Consider the following 22,819-nt stretch of genomic DNA (forward strand, 5'->3'; position numbering starts at 1 on the left):
TGTATTATTCATAACATATGTTCATGCCACTAAATAATAATTTGATGTTAAGGTAGGGAGAGGTTCGATACTTGGTCTGGTACTCTTGAGTTGAATTGCTGGTGTCTAAGTTTGGAAAAAAAGATATGACTACAATAATATTTTCTGTAAGGATTCCATTTAGTTAAGCTGATAAAGTCTCTTGGTATGAAAATAAGAGACCTAGGCTTAAGCTCCTTTTGTACCATAATTCAAGATGTCAATAAATTATCAACGAGATGTTTTTCTAGAAGAAAATCAATTCTAGATCTAATAAGCATCAAATGAAGCAATTTCTTTTAATGGTTTTATTAGTCATACAAAATAACACCCTCTTTTTGGGAGCTTTGAGGTCTATAAGGACTATGATCAATAATCCAATTTCACAAGTTTGAATCATTATGCGTTCTCCTTGTGCCAATTCGTCGCACCCAAAACCAATGCAACATTACACTAGTCTTGCACATGCAATGTGGATAGCTTGAGCTTGCTGTTCATCATGTTCCATGAACACCTTCAACTCGACATGTCATCCTTCTAATATCTTGTCAAAAACCAGCATTAGTCTTGAAAGCAACATAAATGTCGTACTACAGACATTCAAAGAGTGACATGATTGCTAAAGCTTGTCTCTAAGTTACCAGCACTTGGATAGCGCAATGCGTTTTATCTACCAGCTTCTTTTGTTTCCGTCTGTAGATAAAAACGACTTAAGAGGAGGGAGTATATCTTTAAACGAATGTAATGCTTGTGCTGCTGTACAGGTGGAGATTTGTCCTGATTTTTTTTTTGCTGTACCATACGAGTCATATAAATCTCTTATGAATATATTTAAAAAAGTCGAAATATAACAGGTCACGAATCTTAAGCAACTCTTCTTTACCAGTCCAAAGAATTTCCAAAGTTATCTGCCACAAAAAAAAAAAAAGCCACCTAGTCCCCAGGTTCATTGGCCTCCCTACAGAAGCGATCCTGGCGGTGCTCGGACTCGGCCTCTGTTCTTACAGCCCTTCCCATGAAGGACTTATAGATGCTTCAAGTTTCCTCGCACAAAGCAATTAGCTTTAACCTCCCCAGGCCCTGGCCTTCTAGATGTTCATTCTATGGACACTTTACGTATCTGGCAATTATATTTATCAAGAATTAGAAGAGACTGGCACCAAATATCGTCGTTAAAATATTGTTCTTTGCAGAGTCCATGATAGATTTTGGGCCAACCGTGTTCATTCTAAGGTGATTCTTGGTGCTCCGGGGCCGGGCTAAGCCCGAGCCTAGTATGGAAGCTATGTCCTTGTTTGGCTCGTATGCTGTGCGACCTAACCATAATAAGCTCTGAGCTACTTGTCTCAAAGAAAGAAGGACCAAATAATGAGCCTGAGAAATTGCAGCCACCTTTAAATGGCTATAATGAATAAAGATCAAAATCATATAATAAAAGTATGCACAAAGCTACTAAATTAATGTCCGAAGAAATCTTTATTTGCTTTTTCTTTTGTGTGTGTGTGTGTGTGTGTGTGTTGGTGCCGAATGTATCATTAGCCTTGACCTTAAAGCCATCCATTCCTGTGTGTTCTTGTTGTGTCACCACCCTCAAGTGTGATAGCAATCATATGCAGATGGAATGAGTTTGAAGGCAAAGTGGATGATACTATATTTATTGTCTGCATAAATTTCTCTGCGAAGAAAGCATCATCCTCCATTAATGGCGTCGCACGTGCAGCGCTATGCATGAGGCAATGAGATGGTCCCACGTGACCAACATAAGGATGGTCGAGCCGGTGCCTAAAATGGAAGTTCTTTTTGGGAGCCCATAGGGCGGCCCTGCCCCAAGTCTGTACTAAAAAAAAGGTTTAGGCACAGGAAGTTGCATGCAAAATTCTCTTTAAGGGATAGAAAGAGGCCTAAGATCGTCTAAAAGTACTGAACTAATGAGGCTGTCACACGAGAACTAGGCTCCCTTGGGGTGTTTAGCGAGGAGACAGCGATGCTCCTTATGGGGCGACGCAGCCGCTGCATCAAAATCCCCGACTCCAAGGGCCAAGAAAGCGAGGAAAGGGAGAAGGCCTAAGGCCGTGGGACCGGCCGGTTCCACAGGAAGGGCGCCCCGAATCAACATTTCACGTTGGGAACCAGCTTGCTTTTGCCTCCCTCCGCTTCAAGGTCCCACAAAAGCGCAGCAGAATCGCTTCCAACTCCAAAGATAAAGAAAGATTCAAAAGAAAAAGAAATATACCACCCATCCAACGGCACGGCAGCATATAAAAATACTCAGAAACTATCCCCCTCTAGCTCCACACACACATTACCAGTCTTTGCCTTAGACCCCACCTTCCCTCCCCTTCTCTCTTCTCCTTCGCTTGGCTAGCTCTTCCTCCTCCTTCATGACATTATATACCAATGCACCTCTTTATCCTATATCCTTCTTCTACGATGGAAGCCGCCTCCTGCTTTGAGAAGAAGAGGAGAGTGGACGGACGGACTCTGGGACCGAGATAGAAGAGAGCTGGTGGGAGAAGAGAGGGAGGGACAAGAGGAGAAGGAGAAGGAGAAGGCAGAAGAAAGACCAAGGGATGGTCAAGTCTGCTAGGTCCATGAGGGCCTTGGTTAGTGGGATAGCATGCTTATTCTGTATGGCGATTTTGCTTTCTGTGGCTATAGAAAGTGGAGGAAGAACAATGGCTACGCCACCATTAATGGCTGCTGCTCCCTTGGGGCGCAGCTTGGAGGCCTCGTCGAGAGATCGAATGAATTCCGACCCTTTCTTCTCCGGCAAGCGAAGGGTGCCGAATGGGCCTGATCCCATTCACAACAGGTACTTCTATCTATATCTGAAGTTTTATATGGTTCCTCGTATTTTATTTTTCCTTCTAGGTGTATGTAACCTTTTTTTATCGTATTTTAATTTGCATAATTTCCATTGTCTATGTATGATTGGTATGCATGAATTTATTTACAACCATTGTATATTTATTAAGCAAAAGAAGGTATTCATCAGCTTCCATGAGAGTTAGAGATTGCCATTGTTAATCAGATGTTTTGGGATTACAGGGCTCGAGACCTTTTCTCTTTCTTTGACCATGGTGAACGAATGCTATCATCTTGTTAGCCGACCTTTCTACTTGTTTCACTTCGACATCAATGCTTGATGCCTCGATATGTAGAGTGGTGTTGTCAGCTTAAGAGCCAACAAAATTTGGCTAGAGGAGCATCCTGTTCTTCTTGTATAGAAGCTTCCACTAGATAACATCATAGATCTCATCTCATGAATCATTATTTTAAATGATTTGGTCCATCTTTTTTGTCGTTTGTGTTTCTCCAAGGAGCCCGAGCACGACTGCCATTCTTAGTTGTCGAGGACCAATTAACTTTGTTTTAAGCCTGTGAGTTCAAAATAAAAAGAAGAGAAAAGAAAAGGTGGTGGTCTCTCCGCACTTTATTCATCATGTCCACATTCCTTAATCATGCTCATCCTCACAAACCGTTGCAACAAAAGCAATCGGATATTGCGAACTGAGAATTATTTATGCAAGCCACTTATGAACGTCACGCATCACAACAAAATCAAGCTCATGCATGTAAAGCGTCGCGCATCACAACAAAATCTACTTGGGTCCCATGAAACAGAGTGCATATGAGCTCACTTACTAATTATTATTACTTAAATCAAAAGTCTGATGGTTTGATAGGGTCACCTGAGCTTAAAGAATTTGCGAGACCATGTTGCGGCCTGTTGTTGTTGTTGCTCCATGTCTGACCACCATTCTATGGATGTGTTTCTCAGGAGAGCAGGGAAGTTGGGGCGGCCGCCGGGCAGAGCATAGTAGTGCACCGAGGCATTGAAGCAGCTTCGTTTGCGCAGAAGATGGATTGGGAGGGGGGGTGTCATCTTGGATGCATGCATGTAACTATGAGTTGGGCTATCTTTAAACACTCCTAGGAAATTAGCCAAAAAATCTTTGCTTTGCCAAAGTGCTCTGCTTTATGAGGTGGTGTTGGTGGTGGGGGGTTCTCAAGAGTCTAAGCTTCCCTCGCACAAAATACACATTAGAGATTCTTGACAAAGATGGGAAGAGCTTTTTTCAGTCACTTTAGTAGTCACCTTCCTTTACTTTGAGAGTGAGAGAGAGAGAGAGAGAGAGATAGAGAGGGGAGGAGGAAGGGGCTGGTGAAGTATATGGGGATCTTCCGCATATAGCATCCAAGCAAACGGATTGGTTTGCTATAGAAGTAGATGGAGCAAAGACCAAGAAATGTTCTAGCAGCCAGCCACACCCACAAGGCGTGTGACAAATGTTGTCAGTTGGGCTATCCTTGCCGTGGTTTTTGGCTTCTTTTGTGACTGGTGCCCTCCAAGTAAAGCAATCCCACCTATTAAAGAGCCTTTTGATTTGTTATAATCTCGCTTTATCTTCTGCTTTCATCTCTCTCTCTCTCTCTGTGAAAGTACTGTTTTGGAACGCTAGGTAGGTAGGACCGACCGGTCCAAGGTCCATTCAAACTTGCTTAAAACATGCATGGGGACGCTTGTAGTCTCGTAGTAATCGTCTTACAAGCAAACAACCGAATAATGCAAAGCAAAAAGAGAAGGGCCAAAGTGGGTATGGCTTCTACCTTGCTTTTCCTTTTGTTTCTTTCTCTTTTTTGCTTCTTTTCTTGCACTATTTTGAACGGACCGGACCGAGGTGCAAAGACCAGGTCTAAAGCAACAAATCCCCGGACAAGAGTTGTTTCCACCCTCAGAGCTCCAGCTCTTGTGTCACCATCTTTAACCCGGCCAGGGTATTGTAGGTTCGTAACAGATGGTCCCAAATACTTTTCTAAGAGACCAAGACAGCTAGTTTTCTCTTTTGTTGAATGAAGGTTATCGGATAAACGGGAACACACGTACAGGGCTGTTGGGTCCGACTCCAAAGCTGAAACTTACGTGGGTCCACCAAAACCAGCTTCAGATTTTAAGTGGAGCCAACTTCGATTCACTTGGTCGGCCAAGGAGCATGTCACAGCCTGAATCGTGTCAAAAGCGGATTAAAATTTGTCATTTCACCTGCGATCATCTAGTTTTCTGGCAACAGAAATGGGCTAGGCTCAGGTGGGGCCAAACTTAACCCTATGTTTAGTATCAAGGATGAATTGGAAGTTGGACGGATATAGCGCGATGAAGAAGTTGGATGGATCTTTCATCTATCCTTCCGTATGTTTACCTAAAAATATTTTTCTTTTCTATTTGGAATAGAAGGAAGGATGATATCTGTATGATATTTTTACTAAAATATTCTTTGATAAAAAAAGACAAAAATCTCGTCTTTTGTCAAAAAATTTAATGAGCGATAACTTTGTCGACATAAAAACTTACCGCTTATATGCTCCATCTATCTTTTCGATGAATGGGCAATTCCTTCTTTTCATTATTAGGAGGATAGGGGTTATTCATCATTCCAACCCCATCCATCCCATACCAAACATAGGATTATGGTTACCGTAAAGAAACAAAGTAAAGATAACTAAGCAGAATTAAAAACTATTTAAGATACCTAGTAAACATTGCTCCTAAAGATCGACCAAGGATCCTTTCAAGAGCACTGCGATCCATTGAAATCCATCAACTCGTCACCGATGATCCCTGAACCACTTAAAATATTTTAAAACCTGAGGGTATCAAGTGAGACCGGCTCTAAGTTGAAGGGGGTATCTAAGTAGTTCTCCATTTCTTTATGAAAAAAAAGAAAGAAAGACAAGGTCTCTGATTGCATAGAACCAATTTACTTTTGCCTATTGAAAGATGCAAGATTAACTTTGTGATTGGTGAAGAAGTTTCCAAAATAGCGATGCTAATATTAGTGAAAATAATGAATTTACTGTACTATATATAAAAGTACTGGTGTTCTGATTGTGGGCCCTCACGACCGTTAGATTGGACTGTTTGATGGTCCCTTTTAGCCATGCAAAACAAAATTTCCCAAAGTTATCCAACTGCTTCCATGTCTGATCCCAGACCGACCAGGGCATCAGAGACCAGGAAAGAACAGACAAATTTTGAGCGCACAATTCCCTCTGGACTTGCAGTATTTTTCAAAGTCGTCATCATTTCCGTAATTCCTCATACCATGCATGGACTCTCCATCGATCTTGAGTGCAACCCTGTATTTTTGACTAATTATTGGATCTACCAACTGTAGAAACAGGAAGATATAGACCTCCAAGAAGATTGCGACTTTGAGAGTAAAATACATGGAAATTTCATACAAGAACACCAAGAAGATCTAAGTTCAGAAATACTGAATGAATGGAGAAAAAAGAACATTAAAAGACAAAGGAAAGGAAGAAAACAAGCTAAAACACATACAGAGGATTGCAAATTGTTGATCACTGCAAAAATGACTAAGGTGTCCTCACAGGGCAAATGTAGGTCGTGTGGGGCCAGGGGTTAGCATATAGCCTTCTAGATCTTGGTTTGGAGGGTCACCACTCCTCATCACTGGTTACAAACTAACAGAACTTGTCTTGCACTGCAGCTTAAAGTTTTCCTTGATAGCCAGCTTAATTGACTAAGCCTCAGGACTCAACAAAGAGTTGAAATGCTTGTAGAATAATAATTTATGAATATAGACTGAAATTCAATATTAAATACTTCAAATCATACAACTGGAAAGGAGAACCTGAGCAAATAAAGAGGTTCTTACATTATCAAATTTGAGAAGATAAAACTGCAATTCAGAGGTCCACATCCTCCGGCCATCAACCATACAAAAAGATCAAGAATTTAAAGATTAAACAGAGTACTGCTACCGATCATCCATCAGATCACTGCTAAGTTCACTGGCTGATGCGATGGTCAGGAATTGGTGCAGTTACCCCCTACAGCTCAGCTAATCACCGATCCATATCAGACTGGTGAACAGAGCGGTGATCTGGCGGTTGATCTTCAGTATTTTTCTAAAAAAATAATTTTCAAGTAAGTCATGTTCTGTTACTCTTTAGACAGAAAGGATTAAAGAAAGAAAGACATCTCTCTTTACAGAATACAAACTCAGTATTCAACTCAATGAAATACCAAAAACTTCCAATCCTGGTCACAGGGTCACAGCTGAGCGCAAGGGGCAAAGCTCACCTGCTGGCCATGTCTGGGACAAGAAATTACTCTTTTTCAAGATCATGGAGAATGGCTACAGGACTCTTAACTCTGAAATACTTGCAATCAGGTCTTCACCTGGAAAGGAATCCAGATAAATGTGTTCCGATTTACTTTGGACACTTAGGAGACCATTTAGAACAATCCTAATGCAGCTAAATGATCTCATAAGTTGCTAGTTACAAATGATATGAGTGACCTGGATGTTTCCAAATACAAAGGGAGGCACAGTCTTAACTCAGTTACAAGAAAAATGTGGATTTGATCTTAAATTTTAACAGTTCTGTATCCTATCTAACGTACTGAATTGAGGACTAGAACAAGGAGTTGTTATACGGTATGGCATACTAGCCTATGTTGTTGAGAAATTACATTGCAAAATTTGAGATACAAGAGATGCCATACTGCCCTCCTGTACCTGATCGGTTGTCCATAGTCATTGCAACTTGCAACCACCACCGGAGGCATTGGAAGTAACAAGAGTTGCATTATTTGTTATTTGCATGTATACAGAAGCAGCTGAGCAGCTCTTCGATCACCCACCAACCATTCTCCACCAAAATGAATTAAAAAAAGAAGAAATAATTAAATGAATTTGGAAAGGCATCCTTGAACTAGCCCCATGTCTCCCAGTGTCATCCACCAAATGTATAACTGCTAAAACTGCAAAATTTTTGCCTGTATTCTGCTATCTCCCATTGGTATCATCTCATGTTGCAGCACTGAGGTTTCCCTGTCTGCAACTTGTCCCACATGCAAATCATCTGCCTCGGGGACTGGTAGTGTGCTGTGTAGTAATTGTCTATGCAGCCAAACTGACAAAACTTAAGATCATGGACATATTCCACAGGCCTTGTCATGTTGAACTTCTCAACCCACATGCCCATGCTCACATCTTCCATTTTAAACAGCTGCATCATATGCAATCTCTTGTCAAAAAACTCATCACCATCGTATATAATAGTAACATTTGCAAAAATATCCATAACAGATTTCGGGAGAACTAAATTTGGTGTCAGTTTATGCAAATGACAAAAGAAACCAAAGCATTGCTATAGGAAGATTTTGTGCTCTTCATAGACACAATTCCGTTTTATTTTTGTTCCTTTTCAAAGGCATGTCAAGGAAACCAATTATTGAAACCAGAAAGGTTTTAAAACCTTTTTTTTATTTTAAAAAAAAACATCTGTCCAGTGAGTACAGAAACCCACATTCCTAGGCAAGAATGCACGTTTAACAGATTAAATAGTAAAGAAATCCACAAAAAAATGGGAGACTGTCTTTTGATTTCAGACAGCCATCACAAAGATCATTTCAAAGATGAAAAACATCATGCACGCACGCAAGATTTGGTTTCAAGCAGTCCTAAGCCTGTCTAAAGAAATTAACTGTTCCAGAATGTTCAAAGCATAAGAAGATTAAAAAAAAGAAAAAGACGTACCCTCAATTTTTGTTTCTCAAATTCTGATACAATAAAGCTTGAAATATCAGAAGACACAACATAGCCAGGACCATTTGCATATGGTGGATAATCTTCTTCAGGCCATTCCTGAAAAGGGAGGCACCAAAGTCATTCAGGAGCTGATGACAAATACATTTATCTAGTAGCATCAATGATAAAGTTATATAAATTTTAAGAACATCGAGAAGTTGCACCAATACGATTAGACTAGCTGACAACTGAAAGTTAGTAGAATGCCTTCTTCACATGTCTGCTTCTAAGAAAAAACATAAAAATTAATAAAAATCACAAAAGGTGTCATTCTTCAGGCTGTATCAAATCAGTTTTAGAACAAACTGCAGGGTGTTGCTAAATGAAGAAACAACAAATGCATGGAAAATGGATTAGTTAATGACCTCTGAAGAAGATGTTGCCACAAAAGGCTACAAATGTGCAAGAAAAATCTCAGTATGAGATAAAGAGATTAATATAATTCAGTTAGAAATGGATGTGAATGAATAATTTAATCAAAGCTATTCGAAAAACGTGCATTGCAGTTTATTGGATGCATCTCCATTAGCTGAACACTAGCAACATGGATTTAAAAGCTAAACATCATGGTCCAAAAGAACAAAAATGAAATAAAATAAAATAAAATGATGTAACTTTACATCATAAGCAAACAAAAATGCATGTACTGGCAAATATAATTACAATTTTTTTACTTTCAAAGTAAAAGAACAAGTAATGGGAACCATCAACCAAGTTCTAGATATAACCATGAATGAGATTTCACAAATACATGCTATGTAGGGGTCACATTTTAATAGACTCGACTTTTCTTCTGATTCAAAAGTATTGACAGCATTTACAGCCTCCATCTGATGCAATGTTATAACATTATGGTCCAGTTAGAACAAGGAATGCAAGTTTACATTGTACGCACAGACAGTTTATGTGCTGACATAAGTAAATAAGAAAGCAATATTTTTTTTTAGATTTTCAAATTAAAAAAAATAATGGAAAGTTAAAGATAGAACACAAGTTCTAGAGACCACATGGATGAATGTCACAGCCCATATGCTATGTAGGGGCAACATAAAACTTGACTTTGTTCTTTTCATTCCCTGGTTCAAACATATTAATGGCCATAAGAGCCCAATTGTCTGCATCCATATGGAGACATTTCTTGAATTTTGTTCCATTCACAGGTGCTAATCTTGCATACCAACCGTGTACCATTCATGAGCCAGTACAATAGGGGCAGGCAAACTTGTTAGGCGAACCAAGACTGCATCATGCCAGATCATGCCATATCAAGCTGTATCAAGGCATACGGAGCTACATCAAGGATTCTACCATACAAACCAACCATCAGCTACGTACAATACTTTGAGATTTGATATCTTGGTTTCATTTTCTATATCTATGACCATTAGTGAATCAATGAAGACTCCTACTAGCCCATAACTTTTTCGACTTACGGATGCATAATAAGCATCTTCCTAGAACATCGTAGCTTGCTTTATTTTTATAAGCTATAAAATGAGGATGCATAAAGTTAACCTCAAATAGTAGTAAAAGGTTGATGGTTATGGTTATTGATGGAGGAAAAATCACATAAATATCAGCAAAATCTTAAGTCACAGCTTCAACCATTGTGCGAGACCTCATTGTTAAAATAACCCAATTAATAGCATCTGAGATTTAACACAGTGTTTGAAGCATGTGGTAAACACCCATATCCATATGCTAAATGGTGATGAAGCAACACTTAAGCCAAAAGTGATAATGAGTCATGAAATACATAAGTACAGCCATGCAACTATTCAGATCCAACAGCCAGAAACTAGAAAATAATTCTTAGAGTGGTATGGCCAGGATCCATATCAAGCATCTTGCAATGTTGGCAATGCTGCCATTTATCTTGCTGCGTGCCCAGATAAAGAATTTTACAGCCTACTAACTTACAAATTCATGTTGCAAATCTCTCCTACATGAGCAGTTAACATACTTACCACAGAAAAGTTTGCTCATACAGATGCAGCAGCATATAGAATTACACTCTTTCCCCATCTCAACTTTGTCAGTTTTCGGGTTTTGCAATGTTGCCATACACAACATGGTGGTGATGTTAAGGTCCATCTCCATCATAACATAATTATTAGCAAACTTGCATGCTTTGCACTAGCAATAACATATAAAAATACTCCCTTCCCTGCATCGACATATTTGTTTTTGCAGTTTTTTATTGTTTCACGTCCTATCATGGTGACAAGCACAAGTACACCTCCACCATAACATAATAATTAGCAAATATATTGTTACAACTTCATATGATAGTACGCATACAAAGACACAAAAACCAAATCAAAGTTGTAAACACATTTAGCTAAAAGAAGTTGTGCGTCATGACTACCTGCATATAATACATTAGCAGCCCTATGGATATTATTAACTAGTAGTCAAGTAATGACAGGTTAACATCTTGTTGGTGAAGTGAATACTTAAAACCAGACAACTTGTAATTTTTTTTAACTAATATAACAATTTTTTAGTTAAGAATCAACTGTTAATCCACCATGTACAAAGTCAATGAGTTTTCTGGGCACACTTGGATAAGTTCAAAAATTAAAAAGCATATTCATGAATTCCAATTTATAAGTTTCATTTTCATCGAGAGGTGCATGACAGCAAGGGACATCAATACAGAGATACTTACACCAACATCTAAGCATTGTAGGAACCATATAATGGAAAGAAACATGTATGATCTATTGGCTACTCACAAATAACACATCCCAATAATATGCCAAAACAGAAGAGACATTAAACTTAAAGAAGCAGATTCCAGTCAGCATAGTTTTGTATGAAAAGTGTTGAAAAACCTATAACTGAGACTAAGCAAAGACAAGTAATTACCAGATACAGGAAAAACAAGAATGAGATCATATTGCTTTTCCATTAGCAGTTATGCAGAACCTTTATATAAACTTATCAGGATACCTAAGGGATTCTTAAGTAGACCGATCAACGTATTTATAACAGTTAGTACGGAACACATACCTCATATGTCACAGCCCACTTCCCTTTTCGCAGAGGCTTGTGGTGGTAATTTATATTCCCCATATACAGGCTTCTGCCACTTGGGATTTTCTTGACTACATCCATCACTGCATTAACTCTAATAAAGGTATCATCATCGCACTTCATTATGTACTTTGCAGAAACTGCATGAACCTGCATGTGTGTTGGGGGGGGGGTGTGGGGGGTGTGGAAGATCAGCTAATAACCTAACTGAGCACTCATTTAAGAAAGAAAGTTTCAATAATAAATACCCCATAATGGCATATGGCAACAGTCTTCAAAACGACAAGATCATAGCTATCCATATAAGGCACTATAACAATGTCACGAAAAAACTCTGCCTCTTTCTTCAACTCCATATTCACGTCCCTTCTTCCGTTCTGTCAGAAAAAGTTCCAACTAATTAGTGTTTCTAAAACAGAAACAGATTAGTGAAAAATATTGCATAACTGACAGGTTTTTAATTTACCAGAGCAACAAAAAATCGAGCAACCATGTTTGATGATTTTCTAATGGCAGACATCCATGACTTCCTCACAGCCATACGCTCTGCAAAATGATTGCCTGCTGAAAGGATGCCAATAAACAGTTCAACAGGTCCCTCGGGAAGTGGAAGGGCCCGCCATTCAGCCAACCACTCCAAATGCCTTGGCGGAGCATCAATAGGACGCAATGTAGGCAATGCACCAGCAAATACAGATTCAATGCTGAGGTCGCCACTCAATGACAGACCAGTTGCATCTTCAAGAACGAACCCCTGTGTCCAATAGCATAGAACACAAAATAACAACTATTGCACCTTGTTAAAGCAAAATAACATCAAATGCAGTGGATTTTGAAAGCACAACTTACGGTGCGATAAGGGAAAGAAGTTACATGCCTCCCATCAACATTGACATGAAAACCTTCAAAACCAGCACTAAGAGTAAGAACAAACAACTTATCTTCTACAAATGGGTACGGCCAATCCATGGAAACCATCTTTGTCCGACCAATCAAACGGTTTAACCACCATGTTTTCATCGACTCCTCTGACCGGTCATCACCATCGCGGATCCACTTTTCACACTTCACCAGTCCATCAACTGTAAAGACAGCAACTTAGATGTTTCCAATGTTTTGATAGGAAATGTATATGACATCCCATGATAATTGCAAAATCAAAACTCCCTATTCTCCAGAAGAAAGGGATTCGTTTTTCTTCAAGAAACCAAATCAGGGATTTACTCAAGTAGATTTTTCTTCGCAAATCATTCAACAAGATAATGAAACTTGATACTGCTTGCAGTGACAGTCCCCACATTGAACTCAAATATATATATATATATATATAAAGGTGGAAATAAAAGTGGGCATTTCAGAAATTCGCTAGGGAAATATTTCAAGCCATCTTCAAAAATTTTGAAACTTAAAATTGCCACTCTGACTGAAGAAAAATGATCACTTTCTTCTTCAAAAAGCAAATATGGAAGTTTAGATTGAACAAAGATTTGGATATTTTTTTCTAGAAATTAGAATCTTTTTTTTTTGGTACATAGAAATTAGAATCTTCAGTGTGTGATATAAAGTAGCATTCAACAATTGGACTCTAAAAGTAGCTAAAAATGAAGGTTCGCTAACGTACCAGTCTCCTCATCGTCCCTGGGCTTCCACCCCTCGCAGCGCTGAGCCGCACCCCACTGCATGCGGTAGCAAGTGTTCTGCTCTATCACCGGCTTCCCGCTCCAGTCCCCCTTCAACCGGGGGTTGAAGTGGAGGATCCTCGGCGGTTCCTCGCCGTCGACCGTTTTCAGCCCCTGCAGCTCCATCATGAACTGCGACACCATGATCGCTTGATCTCCTTCCTTCAGCATCGTTATCTTGGGGTCATAATCCGGGTGGGCCGGACGCGGCTTCGCCACCAGAGTGATTTGGGATCCCAGCGTCAGCCCACAGGGGAGCAGCATCACCCTCCCCCTCTCCCGGAACTCGGCCCCTGTCAGTATGATCGAGTGCGAGCAGCTCTCTTCCGTCCGATTCTCCTCCGGCGACGCTAGCGGCGCTAACAAAGGCGCCGACTTTAGCTCATTCAACAGCTTCCACCCGAGCTCCCATGCGCCCCTCGCAGACTTGTGCAGCTCCGAGATAGGGCCACGGCCGGTGGCGTTGGGTTCCACGAAGTTGAGGCTTGAGACGATAAGAGTCCGGCGGCGCCGCCGGAGATTGTGGGGCGGATGGGGAACGGAGGAGGACTGGGGGAGCCTGAAGGGGCCCTTGGACGGTCTTGCGGGTGCGAACCTCTTCTCCGTCGCCTCCTCGATGTCGAGGTGGAGAACACGCGTCATAGCGTCCCCAACGCCCATGACAACTCCGCCGCCGCCGCCGCCGGAGAAGGCGATCCGGCGGGTGAGGAAGGGGAACTCAAACAAGAAGACGAAAGAAACATAGACAAGCGCCAGGGCGAGGAAGGCTTGGAGCGATCGCTGCCGGCTGAGGGAGAGCACCACGTCCAGCTTCGATCTCCTCATCGTCCCCGCTCCCGCTCCTTCCCCCTCGGATCAAACAATCGGGGATCGGGGGGAAGAAGTCGGAGCCCCCAGCCGATCCCAAACCCTAAGCCTGACCAAATTCCGAACGAATTCAGCGAATGAGATAATCGAGGGGAGACGAGACGAGAGATTTCCAAAGATCAACGAAGCGGAGAGGGGGGAAAAGAAAGCCAGCCGGTTTAAAAAGTCGGCCTTTTAAACTTATTTCTTATTTATAATAAATATTTTGAAGTGAATAAATTCGACGATGAAGGAAACCAAGGAAGAAGAGTCTTGCCGGGCGCTTGGCAGACGAAAACGAAGACATGAACGGAGACGACACCGACCGTTGGATCACACCATCTGCCGGCCAGCACTGGACGGTATTTATTTTCCAATCAAGCCTCTTAAAACTTATGACACGTGCCCACCTACGATTATTTAATTATAAAATTTGTTATTAAGATAGTCAGAGTTTATCATGTACACGTTGGGCACGTAACGGAAAGAGCTACGAGTGGCACCTTGGAAAACCAGTCACCGTGCATTGAGGACGAGTTGAGGCATATAATGGATTTATCCGATGGACATCAAAAGGGACATCTTTGGAGTTATAATAAGGGGTTTTTTTTGTGTAACTATTTTTTAAAATATTAAATTTTATATAAATATTTTTTAAAAATTGATATTTGTATTCGTAAAAAAATTATATAAATATTTTTAGGATCAATGCACAATTTTTCTTTGAATCAATAAAAAATATCACAAAATCAATTTACAATGATAAAACAAATTGAGAAAGAATTGATGAAACAGATCAAAATACAATAAACTTTATTTCGACTATAAAAAAATTGGACCTATGCCATCTAATATCGTTAAAAAATAAATTTAAAATTTTATTTTATTTTTAATTAAAATAAATATAGTTTTTATTAGTCGTATTAGAAGAATCGTAGGCATTTGTGCAAAAATAGCATTTTATGAGAATAGAAAAATAAATTTAAATTTTTTAAAAGAGTATTTAGGTAAAAAAATCTTATAATAAATTAATAACTTAAAAAATATTTTTAGGGGATTGAGAGAAACAGATATTGAGGATGGATTATTCTAACTAGATAATTAGATAATTAATTAATCGGAAGAGGAACAAATGGCATGCAAGAGATGTGGGAAGTTCATGATGTATTGTTCAGGAGCCGATCCAAATAAATTGAAATTAAAATCGAAATCGAAATAAAAACTATAATTAAAATAAAATTTAAATAATGTAAAAATAGAAATTGGGTTTTAAAAAATTAAGATATTTTTTATTTTTTTCTCAAAATAGGGATGAAATTTTTTTATATTTCTATTTCAAAATTTAACTTTTTTCAACCAAATATGTCGTTAACGCAGGCAACATCCTTATCATCAGTTATGGGATTTCCTTTCGTGCGTTTGTGAGTGGCCCGCTTATAAATATAGGGGAGGTGGTGGGTGGAGGTGGCCGCCAAAACTTTTTCAAAGGCTGTCGGCCTTTTGTGGCCACCATCGCCCGTTTCCGTTTATACCCTTCTGTTATAGGTTGCAAAAAATAAATTGGTAGCAAGATTTTCATCCTGGTCAAAATATTTATCTTAAGCATTTATTAATACAATATAATGAACATTTTTGCTAATATTATTTAACTAATATAAATCAGAATATCTTGAATATTTATCTTAATTTCTAGAATATTAGCTGGCACCTCAGATTTCTTCTCCTTTTTTCTAATCCATGCATCTTTAGACTGAGATCTTGATCTGTGACATCCTTATTTAAAAACATTGCATTTTAATAAGACACTCCTAAACAGATAATTCACGGTAGTTGTTAATGGTATCATGCAATATGTATTTTAAATAAATAAATAAATAAACTCTTTTTTCTCATAGAGTTATGCTTGTTTGTGTAATTTCTTTGTTATTGATTCAGTGATCTTAACCTAATTTAAAAAAATAATAAATAAAAATCATATGTGGGGTGCTACTTTTTTTTGATAGGCAAATTGTTTATGATTACTTTAATAAAGCTTGTAAATCTTGTTATGGATCATCAATCATAGTATTCTATGTAATATCTATTTACACAAAAAGTTAAATATCTTATGACACATCCTTATTCCATGATATTTTATATTTTATGTTAAAACCTTAGATCAATCCTTATCATGTTAAGTTATACCCACATTATGACCCTTTATACTTGATGGTTACTCATATATTTTTATGAAGCACCCTCTTGTGCCATAACTACTTGGACGCAAAATTTATGAGATACATGTCCAGCGCTGTCTCTATACGGGCACAGGAAATAATTGCCTGCGCTACTTGCATCAGCACCAACGTTATCAGTTATCACGCATGCAGCCGATCACAATCGTTAACGATGCATTAAGATGAACGCTGGATAAGTAAGACCTATAAAAGTCACTATCATGATTGGCTCCGTATATGGCCACGTGGCACACGGATAATAACTTCTCGTATCACCACAAGCTCTACTCGCCATTTGTGCAGTACACAGTCGCATCTCTCGCCTATCTTTCTCTCTCTCGGCTCCCTTCTCAATGGCTTATCCGCTATGGTTCACTCTCCTCGTCCTCCACTGCTTCTTCTTCGGCAGTTCTCTCTGTCACCGTCTCGGGTCCGCTTCCCACCACCCCATTAATACTAACCCAGAGCACACCCTTCATCTATTTATCTCTCACTGACTCCGTTCCTTGTCTAATTCAGTGCAGACATTAAGGCATTGACCGTCGGAGACGAGATAAAGGAGGAATCTCTGCCTCTAAACATGGGCCAGCGCATTTACGAGCTACAGGGACTCAAAGAATCCGCTTGGTATGAAGTCAAGATATCTTACCCGGCTTCTGTATGATCCTTTTCCCCAAAGACTTCTTGGTTCTCATTTTTCAGTGTCTTGAACGATATTGACGTTGTGGTAAAACTGGTGATGATAGATACCTGCTAGATTCTCTATTCATCTGGAGACGGCTGCGCCGGAGCTTTGGCTGAGCAAGAATCGGAGATTGCTCAATACCGAAAAGATAATTTTCAAGCCCGGCAAGCGTAAGCCGGTCGGTGTTCGGTTTTTGTAGATGATTTGATGTGTCTGGTTTGTGGTGGAATGATTGGAGTGTTTATGATTTCTGTTTAGGTGTATGTTGTTGTGACTGTGGAGGCTGAGGGGGTTGTCGCGAAGCCAAATGTGAAGGAGAGGGAACTGGTGGTGTTCAACATTGGTAAGTGGTGGATTGCTCCTGTTTTTGTGCATGTACGTGTTTGTTCCTGCTTGCTTGCTTGCTTTCTTTTGCTTTATTGTCGAAAATATGAGTGTGCGCGTGATCTCAGACCTGACAAGGCAATGATCATATAAAATATTCTCGACCTGTATGTGATTCTTGTTATTCGTATCGTTACATGTGTTCTCTTACTTCGATGAAAGATAAAAGTGCTCGGGCTAATTTAAATGAGATGAGAGTTTTCAAAAGAACCTCCTGTCCTATGGATTTTGAGAGATGAGCAAGATGTTGTCAATGTCAGTTATCTTGTAGAGACTTATCGGAGATACCTAACTAATTTAAATTAGAGAACCTTTCTGAGGGAGAGCTGAATCTTGGTTCTTTGTAGTGTCAGAGAATGCTAGTGAATGTTTTGGTTTTTTGAACTTTGGACAGCCCTTTAGGATCTACTTGATCTGTTTTGTATGTTTTCTTGTCTCCCCTTTTTGTCAGAATAAATGAACTTTTAGAGACTTAAATCTCAAAGTTCTCTCTTGCTTTTCCATGTCCAGTGATCACCATGTCTCTAGCACCAATAGTGTGTCGTTGGAAAAGCTGGTAATGCAAGCATGCATCTTTTCCTTCTATGCTTTCGCCGACTATTGATATTACTGCTTTTCTTGCTTTTTCTTATAATATAACATGCCTAGACATCAATTTTCATGCAACAATCTAAGAGGGCAATCTTTAGAGCATTCAGGGGAAAAAGATGTTTAACTTACTTCCTTTATTTCGCATGTTTCTAATTCTTTCAAAGGCTGTATGGCATTGACCTTGGAAATGAAGGCTTTGCAATTTCCTTGAAATTCATGGGGTTATCTTTAAAAAATAGTTGCAAAGCTTGCATTATTGGCTAACCCCTTCCAAGTGATTATGTCTAATTATCAGAATCCCCCTCAAAAGAAAGGAAAATAAATCTAGTTCAAAGTGTTGACTCAACATGAAAATTTTGTACAATGAAATTTTTCTTGGTCAATATGAGATCCTAAGCATAAAGCTGATGAACCTTTTTGACATACCATGTATTACTGACTGAATAAAAGAATTGTGGGCAAAAAGAAGAAGAAGAAGAAAAGATAAAAATGAGGTATACTGCAGAAGGGGCATTTTAATTATGAAATGGTGAAAAATTGATTTTGTTCTTGAACAAGAATATGAACATTTTTATTTTGTCCAATGCAGTTTCAACAGTTTTATTTTGTCCAATGTGGTTTTTGTGATCAAGACGGTCTTATTTCCGGGATAATATATTTACATAGATGTTTATTTCTGGTAAGAAGGGTGAATTATATATTATGTAGGTTGCTAGTTAGCTTAAACTCTGTTATTGTCTATCAGTCTTCAAATAATAGTGTCATTATTTTCTTTATTGCTCTTCTCCAGTACAGAAACAAGGTGAGTTTGGCATGAGACTATAGAATGTGTGAACACGAATGCATGATGAAGATTAAGAATTCACAAATCAAAGCATCAAAACTCAAATTCCTTTTGTACTAATCATAGGAGGAATTTTTAAAAATGTTGAAATGATAAAATGGTGATATTTGTCACATGGAAAACACGACAAGTAGAGGAAGTTTTCAACATTTTGTCAGTACATAATTGCCATAAAATTTGCTATATATTTAATTCATAGTAAGAATGAGACTTTAGACAATTTCCAATCTAAAAGGCTTGAGTATGGACTAGCAAAGTAGAAATATCATGAGTTTCTATTCTAATAGGGGAATGCATGTCAATAAACGCCATCCTTTGTAAGGACTTTAGCATGACCTGTGAAACGATAGCTTATTTATGCACCCTAATCTAACGTGGTTGCCGAGAGGGAAATCACATTTTTAGGACAGAACAAACCATGTCAGACAATAAATTCAGAAAGTAGAGGAAACTCAATCTAAGCTTCTTAAGGAGCAGTTTGGTCCAGATTGATGTTCCACCAGCCCAAAGTAAGAATCAAGTCCTCAACTGTGTATGCGTATTTTATGCTTTGCCTAAAATATTTCAGCTTGTAAAATGTAAGATAGATCAATATGACATTAGTATCAAGAGGTGCAATATTCTTTGATATGATATGATGGTTAAGATGGATAAAGTACTTCAAATGAAAAAATACTCTTCCAGTTTTTCCAACTATTTGATTGGAAATGGACCCATAATTTACATGGATGTTGAATCCTTGAGTCTTCTGAGGACACCAACTTTTGGAAGGTCGCCACCAAAGGAGTTGCATATTTTAAAAGAAGTTTCATTGGATTTACCTCCTGTATATGACTAAGGGGTGAAAATAGATATTGTAAAATATTGAGAACATTGGGTTTGATGAAAATTACATGGCTTGATCACCTACTTGGGCGTTTAGGGAGTACGAAAGCATTAACCCTTATGATACTTATTGTCCTGTTATCAGGAGAACCACTATTTATGTGTTAATTATGTTCACCCCCATCTATCACCTCAGGATCCATAAAATGGATGAAAAGACTGCATTTCCTAGAGAGTAGGTTGAAGAAAGCTACATTAGCCAAAAGTTTTTTTTTTTTTTAATACTCGGCCAGGAATATAAAGTATTTAGATTAATGAAATTCCTACACATACTTAAGCAAACACTCAAACAATGGCTTAAGAAATTTGAACAAGTAGTACTGTCTCATGGATGTCTAGTGGATGAATCTTATATCCTTCATATACAGTTAGGTTCTGAATTGTGAAACTATGGTTCTTTGTTTATATTTATATAATCCTGTAAAACTGGGGCAAACACAAAGGAATATACCAGTAAGGAATCTAAAGTCATTTTAACATGAAAAATTTGATTATAGTATGTGTGATACTAATAATCAATTTGAAGAATAACATCCAAGAAATCGGGCCGCAAAGAGAAGGCTATTAAAATAATCTGTAACTTGATCGTACCATGTAAGATCCTAGTATCAAAATAGTGAAAATCAATGCAGCACTACTGCATGACTCTCAAATTATGGAACATCCGATGCACTCTATAATATTCAATCTACCAAATACTGTCCTATTTGGAAGACTTTAATATTTACACTAATCGGTCTGACTGTTGTCACTTGAATTCTCTAATGAGATACTCAGAAAAGAAGGGATATGCTTTACTGAGCTTCAAGGGTAAAGTAGTACAGATTTGAACCAAGATAGTGATGAAACCAAAGCAATCAGGAGGCTTGTATTTGAAGAAAAACTTTCTTACTCTACGTGATGGAGGAAAACCTAGGTGCTTCGAAGGTGGTTCGAGGGCCACCTGATTTGTTCAGTAATCATAAACTATTATTTATTGGACATGCCAATGCCAGCTATATCTGTTTATAAGCAACTGAGCTACGACATATAGGTTCATGAATGAATAACATGATGTAAAGCTTAAGGCACATGCCTAAGGTTAAAATGATAACAAAAAACTAGCACAAATGTTCTTTAGAGTTAATTGAATCAGAAAATATTGCTGATACTTTTATGAAGAGACTAGTGTATAGGCTTGTAATCAATCTCATCAAGGGTTATGTCGCTAAAGCCACAAGTCTTGCAGTCTTCAGTGGCAAAGTAACTTGACTGATTAAGAATCCTGTGAAGTTTGTTCAATGTGTAAAATGATAGGACGATCAAGAGGAACTGAACTTGAAAGTATTTTTGTAACCCATCCATATAAATGACGATAAACAGCAACAATAATTGGAAGGAACAGCAATGCTTCATAATTTATATTAGTTTATAACAGCTGAGAAGGGTATGGTATTTAAAATAGTCTTTCATTTTTTTCAGCTATTCCAGGCTTTCCAGCAAAGATATCATTCTCAAATCACTCATGTAGTGCAGATGAAGCTGGTGATGTCCGGTGATACTTTGGCCTTCATTGCTTGGTGTGTATGTAATTTCCAATAAACAAGGCGTTCTTGGTTGATTTCATTAACTTATTAGCAAAGGAGAAAGTGGATAGCAACTAAGAGGAATCAAGAAACTCCAATGGGATGCAGATCAAATTCTGGTTATAAAATTATGTGCTTTTGGAAGAAAAGAGAATGCACACTAATGTGCGTGCATCTACAGGGAGCACGAGACAAATAAGACACTGATGATCGTAGACGTCATCAGAAGATGCAGTTGGCTCAATATGTTCTTTCTGTTGTTAAAACAGTAGAACAATCTTTTCTTGATCTTTGAAAAGGTCTTTCCTACAGTTGGGGGTGAACACACAGTTCCAGCAGACAACTGTTTCCAAATGTTTTTTAGTGTAAAATATTAGTTACTAACTCACTATACGCTGAGCCACCATTTACGTAATGCCAATTTAGGTGGGTGTCAAGTCTGTTCTGGATATTGACTCGTGGGTATAGCAGGCAAAGGGCACCGGAGACGCGCCTTTTCTGCAATTAGAACAAAGAGCGATATTTCCTGGCTGAATGCAGATAGAGAGCCATTGGAATCTAGGAAATATGACCTTAACTGTTTTTTTTATCCATAAGATCACCTCTCTTGATGTCTCTGTACTAATTGCAGGATTGCTCTTTTTTTTTTTTTTCTAGGGTATCAGCATTGAGAAATCACCATTTATAACCATGCATTTTCTTGTTTTTATTGTTGTTATATTATTCTTTTCTTTTCACAGTATGTGATGAGTTGATGCTTGGGATTCCGCGCGATGCTTGGTGGGTAGGAATTGCAGGTCTCCTCTGTTTGGTGCTGGCATTGGTTATTCCATCTTTCCTCCCACCACATCTGTTGCTGAAAAATGCAAGCTCACTATCAAGTAGTGCGCCTGCAGCAAAGATTTCATGAATGAGGTGGTGGTATTGGAAGCTTAGAAGATCATTCACCTGTCCCATAAAATTCATCCATCTTCTTTTGTTTTGTAATTCTTTATGATATTCTGGTGTAGAATTCTTTACGATATTCAACGCATATTTTCAATGTCAGGAAATGTATTTGGATTCTATGCATTACAGCTTCCAAGATTCATGTGAAAATCGTGTTACTGCAAGAGGAAAGGATTTAGCCGAGATCTTTCTTGAGAAATCGTTAAATAAATGAGGATATTGATCAAATACAAGAACAAAATAATTGAATTCCTTTTATTACTATGCGAATAATTTGTTATTGCATTTTAATAAAGTTTATTCTTTTAATTTTTGGACTTAACATACTTGCATGTGATTGTAAAATAATTTTTGTCAAATTTTATTTCTAGTTTTGTCCAATAAAAGTTACCATTTTCTCATTAATTTTGTTTTAAATTTCAATCCTTATTCAAGATTCTTTCCTATTGACAAAAATTGTAAAATGACCAACCTTACCTGTACCTTGACAATGCTCTC

General features: G+C 38.4%; 2 protein-coding genes and 1 long non-coding RNA gene across 6 annotated transcripts; 1 reads left to right on the plus strand and 2 right to left on the minus strand.

Moving 5' to 3' along the window:
• Nucleotides 1-286: 286 nt before the first annotated feature.
• LOC120105144 lies at nt 287-5,093 on the minus strand. Its single transcript, XR_005507523.1, has 2 exons — nt 3,711-5,093; nt 287-711 (listed from the first exon to the last, which is right to left on the minus strand). It is a non-coding gene; the product is annotated as an uncharacterized LOC120105144 (long non-coding RNA).
• Nucleotides 5,094-7,614: 2,521 nt separating this feature from the next.
• LOC103712089 (hydroxyproline O-galactosyltransferase GALT6-like) lies at nt 7,615-14,542 on the minus strand. The gene is made up of 7 exons (XM_039117322.1): nt 13,300-14,542; nt 12,528-12,760; nt 12,145-12,432; nt 11,927-12,055; nt 11,655-11,828; nt 8,589-8,696; nt 7,615-8,058 (listed from the first exon to the last, which is right to left on the minus strand). The coding sequence occupies exons 1-7, from the start codon at nt 14,180-14,182 to the stop codon at nt 7,852-7,854; spliced, it is 2,022 nt and encodes a 673-aa protein (XP_038973250.1). The 5' UTR covers nt 14,183-14,542; the 3' UTR covers nt 7,615-7,851.
• Nucleotides 14,543-16,635: 2,093 nt separating this feature from the next.
• LOC103712064 lies at nt 16,636-22,492 on the plus strand. 4 transcript variants are annotated; one of them, XM_039117324.1, is made up of 6 exons: nt 16,636-16,849; nt 16,944-17,077; nt 17,166-17,282; nt 17,363-17,447; nt 21,270-21,367; nt 22,114-22,492. In XM_039117324.1, exons 1-5 carry the CDS (start codon nt 16,657-16,659, stop codon nt 21,344-21,346), a joined length of 606 nt encoding a protein of 201 aa, XP_038973252.1. In that variant the 5' UTR covers nt 16,636-16,656; the 3' UTR covers nt 21,347-21,367; nt 22,114-22,492. The 4 variants fall into 4 exon arrangements, with proteins under 4 accessions (XP_038973252.1, XP_038973251.1, XP_026662377.2 ...); XM_026806576.2 differs by having other exon boundaries at nt 16,696-16,849; nt 16,939-17,077; XM_039117323.1 differs by lacking the exon at nt 21,270-21,367.
• The last annotated feature ends 327 nt before the right edge of the window (nt 22,493-22,819 follow it).

Source organism: Phoenix dactylifera, unplaced genomic scaffold (genome assembly GCF_009389715.1).
Source record: "Phoenix dactylifera cultivar Barhee BC4 unplaced genomic scaffold, palm_55x_up_171113_PBpolish2nd_filt_p 000204F, whole genome shotgun sequence".
Taxonomy (NCBI): Eukaryota; Viridiplantae; Streptophyta; class Magnoliopsida; order Arecales; family Arecaceae; genus Phoenix; species Phoenix dactylifera.

Coding starts and splice junctions, on each gene's coding strand:
- LOC103712089 (XM_039117322.1), bottom strand. CDS start 14,182: ATGAGGAGATCGAAGCTGGACGTGGTGCTCTCCCTCAGCCGGCAGCGA. Junction 8,697..11,654: donor AGTGGGCTGTGACATATGAG/GTATGTGTTCCG, acceptor CTCCCTTTTCAG/GAATGGCCTGAAGAAGATTA. Junction 8,059..8,588: donor TTGAGAAACAAAAATTGAGG/GTACGTCTTTTT, acceptor CATATGATGCAG/CTGTTTAAAATGGAAGATGT.
- LOC103712064 (XM_039117323.1), top strand. CDS start 16,657: ATGGCCACGTGGCACACGGATAATAACTTCTCGTATCACCACAAGCTC. Junction 16,850..16,943: donor TCTCTCTGTCACCGTCTCGG/GTCCGCTTCCCA, acceptor AATTCAGTGCAG/ACATTAAGGCATTGACCGTC. Junction 17,078..17,165: donor AGATATCTTACCCGGCTTCT/GTATGATCCTTT, acceptor TGGTGATGATAG/ATACCTGCTAGATTCTCTAT.